The sequence below is a fragment of the Equus caballus genome, chromosome 1 (genome assembly GCF_041296265.1).
Source record: "Equus caballus isolate H_3958 breed thoroughbred chromosome 1, TB-T2T, whole genome shotgun sequence".
Classification (NCBI taxonomy): Eukaryota; Metazoa; Chordata; class Mammalia; order Perissodactyla; family Equidae; genus Equus; species Equus caballus.
Window position 1 is genome coordinate 185,251,792 of NC_091684.1, and position 12,781 is coordinate 185,264,572.

Sequence of the window (12,781 nt, forward strand, 5' to 3'; positions counted from 1 at the left end):
TCATTTGTGAAAAAATTACACATTTGAACAAAAATCTGTTCCAAATTTTTATGTTATGCCAAATAAACTACAAAAATGTTTAGCTGTCAGAGGTCAAGAGTAAATAAAAATTTATATAGCTAGATGAAGAGTGATCAAAGCTATTTCTAAGCAAACATGTCTAGGGGACATGTAAGAAAGATCTAATAAGCTAAAAAAAAGTCAACTGGCATTTTATATTTTTAAAGATTACTTTGCATATCAAATGCTTGTTCTCATATCCTATTACTGTTTCAACAATCTAAAAAAGTTGGATCAAGAATAAATTTTTTTTTTTTGCTGAGGAAGATTTACCCTGAGCTAACATACATACCAACCTACCTCTATTTTTTTTTAGTATGTGGTCTGCCAGCACAGCACGGCCGCTAACAGAGTGGTGTAGCTCTGTGCCCAGGAACCAAACTTGGGCCACCAAAGCAGAGCACGCTGAACTTAACTACTAGGCACGGGGGCTGGCCCTAAACCTTCTTTCTTTTAATAATGGGAACAAATTCCTTTGTGTGCCTTTAATGATACAGGTACAGCCAAAGGCAAATATGACTTTAGATTGTTTATTTTTTTCCTTTTTCTCCCCAAAGCCCCTGGTACATAGTTGTATATTCTTAGTTATGGGTCCTTCTAGTTGTGGCATGTGGGATGCCGCCTCAGCATGGCCTGATGAGTGGTGCCATGTCTGCGCCCAGGATTGGAACTGGCGAAACCCTGGGCCGAGCAGTCGAGTGTGAGAACTTAACCACTTGGCCACGGGGCCTGCCACGAGCAAATATGACTTTAAATATTAATGATATTTTAGACACCTCACTGGATACAGTAATGCCTCCTCTATCTACAGCTCAGCTATCTTACATACTTTACTTACAAAAAAATAAAACCAAAACCCAGAAAGTAGACCAACGTTCTTAAAACAGCCAAAAGGAATGTTAGAAGGTTCATGTGCTCAGACATCTTGCTCTCAAACCCTCACTCCAAGTCTATTCACTTTCTTATACACCACTCTAACAAACTTGGCTTTCCAAGTCCACACGAGATGAAAAGCAACAACTAAGAGAAGCCCCTGTAGGCAAATAACACTGATGCAAAATGCAGTATCTGGGCGTTTACAAGTATGAAAGTCAAAAGGAAAGCTACACAGTTAAAAAAAAAAAAGCATAAAAAACCAGTTGACCCTTCTGAGGTTAATTACTTAAGAGCAATCATATCCTTCAGGAGCCTCTCAAGTCAGCATGCTAGCATATTACATAATTGAAATTGGCGATGACCCTGAGTCTTCAATGCAGTTGTTCCTATTTAAGTATTACATTTTGATATCAGCCTACTTCCTGATAGGGTGACCACATCTGGTTTGCTCGGGACTGTCCCAGCTTAAGCTTGTTGTCCTGGCATAATTATTACTAGCTCTCCCTTTCGCTCTCAAAAAGTCCCCTGGTTTGGAGAGTAAATTTTAGGGTCATCCTACTGAGTGCTTACTATGTACCAGGAACTATTCCCGGTGGTTTCTTTTATCCTCACAATCCTATGAGATGGGGTACAGTTATTATCCCATTTTGTAGTTGAACTAAGGCTCTGAAAGGTTAATGTGACTTTCCTAAGATCAATTATTAAGTGTTAAAGGCCTACATGTGAACAACTCAGGCAGTCTGATACCAAAGTCCTAGTACTTAACGACTCTAATACACAGCACTGTCCCTCCTTAGAAAGATGGGCAGAGGAACAAAGGGAGGGAGATAGCGAAGTTTTGGGAACAGGATTAAAAGGTATCAGCTGTCTGGAAAATGCATCTATACAATCTTTATGGTTTCCACAATCCTATAAATTTACAACACTGAAACATTTAAGAAAATCTTTTTTTTTTTTTTTTGAGGAAGATTAGCTCTGAGCTAACTTTCTGCTGAGGAAGACTGGCCCTGAGCTAACATCCATGCTCACCTTCCTCCACCTTATAGGTGGGATGCCTACCACAGCATGGCTTTTGCCAAGCGGATCCAAACCGGCAAACCCTCGGCCACTGAGAAGTGGAATGTGTGCACCTAACTGCTGCGCCACCGGGCCGGCCCCTAAGAAAATCTTTTAAATGTAAAAATATTTCAGATTTTCATGTGGGGGCTTTCTTAGAAAACAAAAATTGACTGTTTTTCAAATATTCTTAAGACACTACTTTAAAATCATACTAGGGGCTGGCCCCGTGGCCAAGTTTGCACACCCCACTTCAGTGGCCTGGGGTTCACCGGTTTGGATCCTGGGGACAGACCTACCCACCGCTCATCAAGGCATGCTGTGGCCAGCATTCCACGTAGAACTAGAATGACCTATAATGAGGATATACACCTATGTACTGGGGGCTTTGGGAGGAAAAAAAAACATATTGAAAAAAATCAGACTATTCCATCTTTTTAAAAAGAAAATTAGTAACTCACTGTTTGTTACAACAGAAATGCAGAGTGAAAAGTACACTGGGCTGGAATCAGCTTTGCTACTCAATAGCTGTGATGTCCCTTAACCTCTCCAAACTTCAGTTCCTTCTGTGTGGCAGAGAAATATGGTGAGCTGGTTAAGAGGACCTAAAGAGGTCAAAGAGATTGCAAGTGCCTTGAGAACTATAAAGGACTACAGAAATTCTGGGTATTAATAATAGTCATAGATTTTCAACAACCTGGACATAAATTTATGCCAAGTATTCCAAAACAATAATATTTCTCTAACTTTATTTCCTCTTTTTTTTTTGAGGAAGATCAGTCCTGAGCTAACATCTGCTGCCAATCCTCTTTTTGCTGAGGAAGACTGGCCCTGAGCTAACATCCGTGCCCATCTTCCTCTACTTTCTATGTGGGACGCCTACCACAGCATGGCTTGATGAGCAGTGCCATGTCCACACCTAGGATCTGAACCGCCAGATCCCGGGCCACCGAAGTGGGATGTGTGAACTTAACCACTGTGCCACCGGGCCGGCCCCATCGTTTTATTTTTTACTTCAAAATTATTTGGGGAAAAAACTACTATCTGGGGGCTGGCTGGTGGCACAGCAGTTAAGTTCGCACATTCTGCTTCTTGGTGGCCCAGGGTCCGCCAGTTAGGATCCTGGGTGCAGACATGGCACTGCTTGGCAAAAGCCATGCTGTGGTAGGTGTCCCACATAAAAAGTGGAGGAAGATAGGCATGGATGTTAGCTCAGGGCTAATCTTCCTCAAAAAAAAAAAAAAAAACAAAACTAGTATCTGATTGGCCACACATGAAATAGAAATCTACACTAAAAAGAGGACAAGCAAAAACACCCACTCAGAAGCTATACTTTATATTTCGTCCTGAAAAAAAATACTCCATATCAGTTAATTTGTCCTCAAACTGTAAGAATAAGTAGAATCATTTCAAAAACAGAGTTCAAAGTCTTACAATAAATCTTATTTTTAACATGGTTCTTTATTAAGAATGAATAGTTTAAATAAATTATTACATTTACGTAGCATTTCCCTATTTTCCAAAAAGCATTTCCATATTTATCTTCAGCACCAAGTATGATGGATAGATATTATTATTCCCATACTATGACTTAAGAAACTGAGGCTCAGAGATTAATTTGCTCAACTGCTTTATGAAGCGGAAGGATGAGTCCCAATTCTACATGGAAAGAAAGCAGTTCTTTGGATGCTCTAAGCAAAAGAAAAGCCTCAGATTTCTTTACTGGCTGAGATGAAAGATAGAACATCTATAAATTTGTGCTGTCTGAAAAGCAATATTCATTGGAGCCTTCCTGCCCATCTCTAGTAGCTTTAATATTCACAGAAAAATGAATATTCATGTTTGTTTTGGATCTCAAACTATTATTAAATTTGTAAGCAAAAATAGGCCCTATGAAGAGAACCAGATTATTTTTTCCCAGTGGCAAACCTAATGAAAGGTGTTCTCAATTCCTCTATGATTTACATCGCTTGAGACCATTCCTTAACAAGGAAACACTTTCAAAATAATTTTCTCCCAAATCTCATATGCTAGATTCTATCAATTAGCTGCTACAAAGGATTTATGTATCAGAGAAACTCAAACCTCTTACTAGCTTTGATCTCATCTACCTAATCTTCCAACCTACTAAAAAGGCCCATTAAATACACAATGCTGGCTGTATTATTTAGATAATGATGGAACACAACAGCTGACAGCCAGTTTGGGACAAATGCCAACTGTTCGCATTTGTTTGAAAATGTTAAAATTGGTACAACACTCAGTTTTCAAAGGATATTGATATCTCTAAATGAGAAAGTATATCAACTAAAATCCTAAAAAAGTCGAAAGATAATGGTGCCTCTCTGATACGCAATGTCAGTTTTAAAAATTTTAATGTTCCGAAGTATAAGTAAACACATCTCAACAGCTTTATATATTTTCATATATTTTATTCTTTTAAACACTTATAATTTTGCAAGCTAGCAGTAAAATACTGTCCTCAATATTTTACTAATTAGCACCGTATACCTTTTAAAGCTAACTGGAACACTGTTTCATTGTAAATGATTGTAAAATAAAATGATCATTTCAAATGCCAAGTTAGTCTCAAGTAACATGTGAACCATTAATTTTATCAGTTTTTGGCTTTACGCACAGATGTATTTCAAAGATAAACTTATTATTAGTATCAGTTCTGTCAATCTAACGAATCAAAGTACCACAGTCTAAAGCAAAATTTAATCTCTGAAATTATTATATAAAGAGGCACATAAGAGAGTTGAGAAATCAGATATAAAAACAAAAGCTACTACATAACTTAGAGTCCCTTATTTTTTTTGGAAGAATGAGGAACTAATGAAAAATTCCACGGTACAAGTATCAGTTACACATATGGTTTAGTATATGTCAGTATTCTCATGCTTTACTTATGAGTTTAGCCTTACCAAAAAGCCATCAAAATGTCCAGGATAACTCACAGGGACAGCTGGAAGCCTGAAATAAAATTGCTCAGTGCAAAAGACCCCAAGCCATTCATATAATTTTGAATGGAAGCCTAGACATTTAACTCCTATTTTTGTTTTCATCTGAAAAATCTTTTGAAATACGGAAAATATCTAATTATATTCAAATTACTTCCACACATTAAAAAAAGGGGGGATTTTTCATTTCCTGTTTTCTGATTAGAGCATTCTTCAGAGCTATGGAGTTAAGTTCTTAGTCACGATTGACTGCTTACAAGCATGCCTGTTTTGCATACCAGTAGAATCAAGTCCAGTTTTGCCATTTGTGGATAACTATGACAAGATACAAAAGCATGTGTTTGCCATAAATAGCTCTGGCTAACAGCAAACTGCTCACACTAAGCAGATCAAATTCTCTATAAGGAGAGCAGTCTGGACCGCAGCCAAATCTCACTACTCATGTTTAAGACTGCTATATCAATTCTTTTTTTCCACTTTGCAAAATATACTAAGAAATAGTAGCTGAAATAAAAATTCCTAAGCATGAGAACTATTATTAAACTTTTGAAGGACAACATTTTACAAATTATTTTCATTATGACCAAATATGCCATAAAAGCTTCCTGCTTCTACTACTCAACTACTTAGAAATGTATAAGTGAATTAAAAAATAACTACCCCAACTTATCCAGAGAACAAATCAGGTATTGAAGAGCATTTATGTCAAAGTGCAAAAAAATAATTTCTGTTCTCCATATTAATACATAAGGAAATAAATAAACCAATGCTTATAAAAGTACCCCTCTATAACAATAATATTTTATATTAGTTGATTTTAGGATAGAATATTTTTTAAACCAAATAAACCCAACAAATTGGAAAATATCACGCATGAATGTTGTACAAAAAAATTCTTAAATGACCAGTGCAGAGATTAATAGCTGTTTACCCTAGAAGCTGCTTCACATAACATTTTGCAACATGTCCAAGGAAAACAAGGCAACGTTCTGTAATATGCCACAATTTTTATTGCAACGTGGCCATTTTTGTGAGGGTGGGGACTTTGATCTCAAAAACAATGTTCCATTTAAGGCTCTTTTATACAGAAATTGCCATCATGACTGATATTCAAAATACCTTTAGTGTTGCGAGACTTACACAGTAAACATAAAACTCCTACACTTATTCAGTAGTGTACACTCAATGGAAAACAAAAAGGCATTGATAACAGCTATTTCTTTTAAGAAGATATGCAGGTAACAGGAATGAACACTGAGGTACTACGATAAGTTGATGACACAGTTAACACAACTTAATTGGCATTCCTTTTGGGGATAGGAGGGTTAAACTCATTACAAAAAAGTGCTTTCAATGCATAGTGTTATATCCGTGCTGCCATGTCACAAAAATAGGCTTGCCAAGGCAGGTGAGGTGTATGAATGCTCGAGCCTCACAGAACTGCGATCAAGTGCAACTATAAATAATACTGAATAAAGTTTACCATCTTACCAGTGGATAATACTTTCAAGGCATTCAATTAGCTTACCCTTTGCAGTATTCTAAGCTATTCACATTAACAATCACATTCACTGTAGTGCTTGCTGCAAGGGAGGCATGTAACCAGTTGTTTTGGCTAAAATATGATGGGAAGGCATTCCGTGGGTTCTACATAAAAGTAACAGTATTAAACAGTCTAATGGCAATCACTGATAGGCTGCTTACATGAATGATATTTCCTTCATTCACTGTGTTGGAAGGACCCAATGGGAAGAGGAAAAAAAAAAAAAACCAACAAAAATCCTAATACTATTCCAATTGACTGAGCTGGAGAAATGGAAGCTCCTTAAGATCCAGATGGCACTTGACTGTCATTTTATAAGGGTTTTCCTTCAAGTGAAACTACTACGTTGCCTCCCAATTTCTCTCCAAGTGTCGAACGGTCCTTTATATCATCCAAGCCATTTACTTGCCACTCATGCTTAATACCTAAAAAGAAAAAACATTATCCCATTACCTTATTATAATTAAGAAAGAGTAATTGGTCTGCACCAAATATTCAATGTCTGTACCTGTAAATTTCTTTTTAATGGCATCTTTAGAGCTAGCATAAATCATCTTGCTTTTTAAAGGTGCACTCTCAGGAGCCCTACAGAAAAAAAAAAAAAAAACAATTGTTGAATCCCACTTAAAAGAAAAACAAAGGCAAAACTGACTATGTTAATAACAATCCTTGCATTTTAAAAGCACTTTTTCTTTTGTTTTTACACACCAGAATATAAATACTAGGTCTTCTTTCTTAGACTCTTTTGTTTCGTATGTGGCATCGTACAAAGCATATCGGCAATCATTCAGAGGTAGCAACTTCACAAAAGATGTGTAGGGGTCCTCTACAGTATCACCAATGTCACCCACCAAGATCTGCTTCGCCTCCTCTACTATTATTTGTCTTTTGTCATCGCTTAAACAGAAGAGAACTGCTTTCTTTCTTTTTTTGATCTCCTCTTGTGTAGAAGACTTCCTTACTTTCATATCATTAAAAACTTTGATGACTTCATCATTCACTGTAACTCCAGAAGCCTGGAAATAAAAAAAGAACAGCAATTCAGAACAAGTATTTTGGTTTTAACCAAAATTACTGTTTGCCTAGAAAGGATTACTTTAGTCTGGACATCAAAAATTGCACCGTACCATTCAAGCAGTCCAGCCAGATTTGCCACATTTTAAGTATCAGTACATGATGCACCAAAGGATTCTAACTCATCCGGCCCCATTCATCCTTTCGGAAGGGGTTTGGAAGCTGAAGCAAATGGAAGGTAGAGAGGAAAGGGACAAATACAGGCTGTCCCATCCCTGAAATGTTTCCTATTTCACTGGGTGATGTCAGAGCCTCAGGAGCAGCAGCAAAAATACCTTCTGTATTGTGTCAACTCTGCGGGCCTTAAAAAAACACTTTTGGACTTCAGTTAATGCTTCTACTATTTTTTTCTTTAAAGTCATCCTCGCCAGTGCCGTTTCCTCATAAGGAAAGAGAATCAAGTGTGAACTCCACACCGCCCACGGCTACAACATAATCGCCTCCCCGCTCAAATGCAGACACTTCAAAACTAACGGATCTGGTGTAAAAGCTTTTTACGCGAAAAAGCATTTTTAGAAGAGTTTCCCCACCTCTTTAATCTCCCTCCCCCCGAGGGTTTTACCACGGCCATCAAGACCCTCCCCGAAAGCCTCCGCAGGGGCTGGAGAGCACGGCCCACTGGAGAGCGCGCGGGTTCCGGCGAATCGGGGCTCGCGGGCCACCCCCGCCGCCCCGGCCGCGCCCCCGGCGCCCCGACCCTCCTGCCGCGCCCGCCCGGCTCAGGCCCCGACCCCCGACCCCTGACCCGCCCGCGCGCTCCCCGCCCCAGGAATCCGAGGAGCCGCGGGCCGGCCTGACGGCGGGAGGGCAGGCCGGCCGGAGCGGGCGCCGCGGGGCCGCAGCGCGGGGCGCCCACCTCGAGGCCCAAAGCAGGTAAAAATGGCGGCCTCGCTCCTGGGGCCCTGCAGGCCGCGCGGGGGGCTCTGCTCGCCGCGCCCCGGGCCCGGGCCCCGGCCGGCGCGCCCGCCTTACCATCGTGCCCGCGGCTGTGGTGCGGCGGCGGCTCGGGCTCCGGCTCTGTGGCGCCGGCAGCAGGAGGAGCAGGCGGAGGCGGAGGCGGAGGCGAAGGGGCGGGGGCCGCGGCGAGTGCGGGGCACGCCGGGAGCTGCAGCCGGGCGGCGGCGGGCGGGGCGGTCACGTGGCCACGCCCCGCCGGCCCTTCCGCCTCCCGGCCCCGCCCGCGTCCTCGGGCTGACACGGCGCGCGCGCCCGGCAGGCCCGCTGGCTGCGCGGCCGGGACTGGCGCCCAGGGCTCCGGCTCGGGGAGCGCTGGGCTCCCCGAGGGCGCTGCTCCGCTAGGCGCGCGGGAGGGCAGCGGCGCGCCGAGGCGCGGTCCTTTATTCCCCTGGGAGGGTCCACCTACAGGGGCTGGATTCCAGCGTTTCGAGTCTTTTTGGAAAGCCCGCATAAGACATGGCGTGAATTGTTTAGATCTCCTTCCTCCGATTAAATGACAATAAGCACTATCGGAGCTTACCCCAGTTGACGGAATTACTCAGCAAAAACAAAATGATAAAAAGGTGGAAAATCACTTTCCAAATGTCTGTGGCTGAAAATAATAATAGGAAAAAAAGTTAAGTAGTAACATGGCTTGGTAATATCCTTTTCTGTATTAGACTTCCTAGGAACTGGATTGTCCTCTCTGCCAGTAGTCCTTTCTTCATGAAGCCCCAGCTGTGACAGCCAGCATCAAATAAGCAGACCAAGAGTAGAGTTTCCTCCCTCTTCTTGGCAATCACAACCTCTTCTAGCAAAGCCTTATCGCTGAGCCAAGGTTCTTCTCTAACTAAACGGTTTTTGATACTTACACAAGTGTCCCATTTATCACAGAAAAATTGTCACCCTATACTTTGAGGAAAATTTCATAAAGATTTAACGCTTTCTGGATTTATAATGAAAATGTAGGTGAAACACTTCGTATACTTATCTATAATGAAAAGAAGATTTAAGAGTGTTTAATTACTTTGGGCTGATTTATGTTACTCTTTCTCCTAGACATTTACTATTCCTACCTTTCTTTCTTTCTTTGTAAAATTGGCAAAATGAATTTAAAACTCGGATCGATAGCTAAACTTTATTTTGTGAAAAAGTCTTGCCTAAAAAGGTAACATTGTTATTGCCTAAAACTTTTGGGAACACGGTAGTAAGTCCGGATGAACCTTGAAGCAAACTAAGCCAGAGGCTTAGGGTGCTGCCAAGAATCTTGCGCTGGGAGTGGGGAGACCCGCGTGTTAATCCTGACGCTGGCCCTATCTCTGTAACCTGGAAGGGCTTTCAACCCCTACAGACTCTGGGTGCTGTATCTGTAAAACCAGCTCTGATTAAATCATCTTTAAAGTCCTTTCCAGCTTTAAATTTCAGTTTCCTGGTGTACCAGTGTTTCTCAGGAAATGGTGTATATATGTTCTTAGGATTAAGTAAGTTTAGGGATGGAAAACCATAATAAATTAATGCCCTAGTTTGTGTGGTAAATTCTGGTATCCAACATTTAATATATTTTAAATGGACCATGTTAGGTATTGCCCATGAAATATGAACCTACTTTTTATGTCCATAGCTTGTTTATTTTCTTAATGGGAAGATTGACTTAGTTTGGAGACAAAAATTGAGAAGAAATTTCCCAGTGTCTAAGCATGAATCCCAAGCAAGTAGATAATAATACTTTACATTTAGCTGATACATTACAGTTTATGAAAACTTTCGCTTTCTTTCTCTTTCTTGAAGTTCCAAGGAAATCATGGAGACTGGATCTCTAGAGCTCCGAACATCTGCTTTGTATGGGTATCAGTAATTCTCCTTCCTGGACTCTTCTTCTCAGGGTCTCTCTCCCTTCTCGGCCTTGAAATTTGTGGCAAAGAGATTCCAAAGAGGCCACAGCCCCGGCAGAGGACATTGGGGACCCACTGGGGACACTGGCACGTAGATTAGGTGTCAGAACCTCTCCCACCAAAGCTGGGGATTCCAGAAATGTTAATCACCCCCAGCTGTGACATCAACGCTTCTCCAAGCCTACCTGTCCCCCACCGCCTCCCTAGATAGAGTTCATACTTCCCATGTGCTAGCATTCTTTTCCTGAAGATATTTTTGTCTTTGCACATATCTCATTGCATTGTAATATCTTGTTTACGTGTTCCGTACCCCACTAGACTATAAGCTCCTTAAGGATCTGAGTCTTACTCATCTTTGAATTTCTGGCACCTGGCACATAGTAGGTACTCAATAGATGATGAAGTATTCCGTTTAAGAAGCTTTAGTGCTATAAAGAAAACAAAAACGGAGCTCCTGAGGATTGTGTGGGCTTTCTACATGTCCTCATGAAGCTGGCTCTTAGAACCTCAGGGCCAGTAGCAGCTCCTTCGCTTCGTGCCTGTTATTTACACCCAGAACCTACCACTGCTGGGTAAAGGGACAGCATTACCAAGCAATGATGCGTGAATTTTGGCGCCTGTATTGTGGGGGGGATCTGAGTGTCAGACATCATGTGTATTGATTTCCTGTGGCTGCTGTAACAAATTACCACAAATTTAGTGGCTTAAAACAACACAAATTTATTGCCTTGCAGTTCTGGAGGTCAGAGGTCAGAAATGAGTCTTATGGGGCTAAAATCAAGGTGTTGGCAGCACCTCATTGCTTTGGGGTCTGTAGGAGAGTATGTTTCCTTGCCTTTTCTGGCTTCTAGAGGCTGCCGGCATTCCTTGGTTTGTGCTGAGCCTCCCCTCCCTTGCACCTCGGCTGCAGTCATCACATCTCTGACTCTCTTGCCTGCCTCTTTCATTTCTAAGGACCATTGTGATTACTTTGGATCCACTGGGTAATTTAGGATAGTCTCCCATCTCGAAATCATTCACTTCATCACACCTGTAAAGTCCCTTTTGCTGTGTGAGGTAACACATTCACAGATTCTGGGGCTTAGGACAGGGACATCTTTTGGGGGCCACTACTCTGTCCATCACACCACGTGTGTTCTCTTTAGCAGTTTCAAGCCCAAGCAAACACTTACAGGCAGGACAGAAGGACCCTGAATGATCTAGAACTGAAATGCACGTCTTAACTATACTTTTCCATTTGGTGGACCACACATGGATGACAGCAACAAACAGCTATTAGGAATTAAGTGAGAGTAACCTCAAAGAGGATGGATCTGAATGGCATCTCAGCTCTGACACAATAGTGGTGCAATCTCCGGCCATTTATTTAACTGCTCTCAGGCTCTTTCCTCCTGTGGAAAATGGGGATTATGGGGTGGATCAAGTGAGATAGTGTGTGGAAAGCTCCTTCCAGCACGGAATAGAAGCCTGGGGTCATTGGTACCTCCGGAGTGAGGGTGAGAGTGTGATTTTACCCACTCACAGGCAACAGGCATGGAGCAATGCCAAGCCTCATGGGTACTGATCTGTAAGTCTCAGCTAAAGTTTGTTTACTCAAGATTCCTTCGAAAATTGGAAAAGTGAACAGCTCCTAATGCATATTCTCACAAGAAACAATCTGGATGCAGTTTCTATGGCATGTAAATTCTAGAATCATTTTTCAAGTCCTAGCCAAAACAATGAATCTGGAAGATTATGCGGAAAAATTCTGTTCGAGCCCCGCTCCCTGTCAAGACACATCACACTCAACTCCCACAGCCACTTCCTGACAGACAGATGTAAGCGTAAAGACGCTCACTGCTTCAAAATGTACCTTTCTACCCACGTGCCTTCTCTACTCTGACATACTCTTCCTAACCCACACCTGAGCTAAAAGACTGGTAAGGAGGCAGGTCAGGTGTTTTTCTAAATCCAAGTTTGAACTTAGAACTAGAAAATAAACATGGTGGGAAATGTGTGTTGGAGGCTGATCTCTGTTGTTCATTCTCCGACCCACAAAACTCACTTTGGGTCACCTCTAGTTCTTTCTAATTTAGGAACCTGACCTCACAATAAAGGAACTTAGCAGTCTATGTCACGTGAAGAGGTAATGAGACAGAGGGTGGCAGCAGTGAAATGCAGAAACTAGTGAAATGAAATTCAAATGGTCTCAAACTCCACATATATAAATGCTAGTTTCACCTTATTAACTCTCAGACATGTTTGTTAGATCCACCTATCAGTTACTTATGATATTAATTGACTAATGATAATAAGTAGCAACTGGTTACCTAGATTATACAAACCATACAGAAACAGCATCTGAAAAAAGAAACTTGCTAGTAACTTACTTTAAGGTGGAA

At 41.5% G+C, this 12,781-nt stretch overlaps 2 protein-coding genes across 9 annotated transcripts in view; one reads left to right on the forward strand and one right to left on the reverse strand.

Moving 5' to 3' along the window:
• Positions 1-5,942: 5,942 nt before the first annotated feature.
• CFL2 (cofilin 2) lies at positions 5,943-8,995 on the reverse strand. 3 transcript variants are annotated; one of them, XR_011428547.1, is made up of 4 exons: positions 8,545-8,995; positions 7,350-7,514; positions 7,007-7,083; positions 5,943-6,923 (listed from the first exon to the last, which is right to left on the reverse strand). XR_011428547.1 is itself a non-coding variant. In XM_023623889.2 (4 exons), exons 1-4 carry the CDS (start codon positions 8,545-8,547, stop codon positions 6,811-6,813), a joined length of 501 nt encoding a protein of 166 aa, XP_023479657.1. In that variant the 5' UTR covers positions 8,548-8,741; the 3' UTR covers positions 5,943-6,810. The 3 variants fall into 3 exon arrangements, 2 of the variants coding, with proteins under 2 accessions (XP_023479657.1, XP_005603491.1); XM_023623889.2 differs by having other exon boundaries at positions 7,207-7,514; positions 8,545-8,741; XM_005603434.4 differs by lacking the exon at positions 8,545-8,995 and adding an exon at positions 7,626-7,875 and having other exon boundaries at positions 7,207-7,514.
• LOC106782218 (spermatogenesis-associated protein 31E1) overlaps positions 8,200-12,781 on the forward strand; it is a 31,366-nt gene continuing 26,784 nt past the window's right edge. For all 6 annotated transcript variants that reach the window (XM_070242030.1, XM_070242027.1, XM_070242009.1 and 3 more), the window contains exon 1: positions 8,200-8,445. The gene's annotated coding sequence lies outside the window, so the exon portion shown is untranslated. The remainder of the gene's footprint in view (positions 8,446-12,781) is intronic.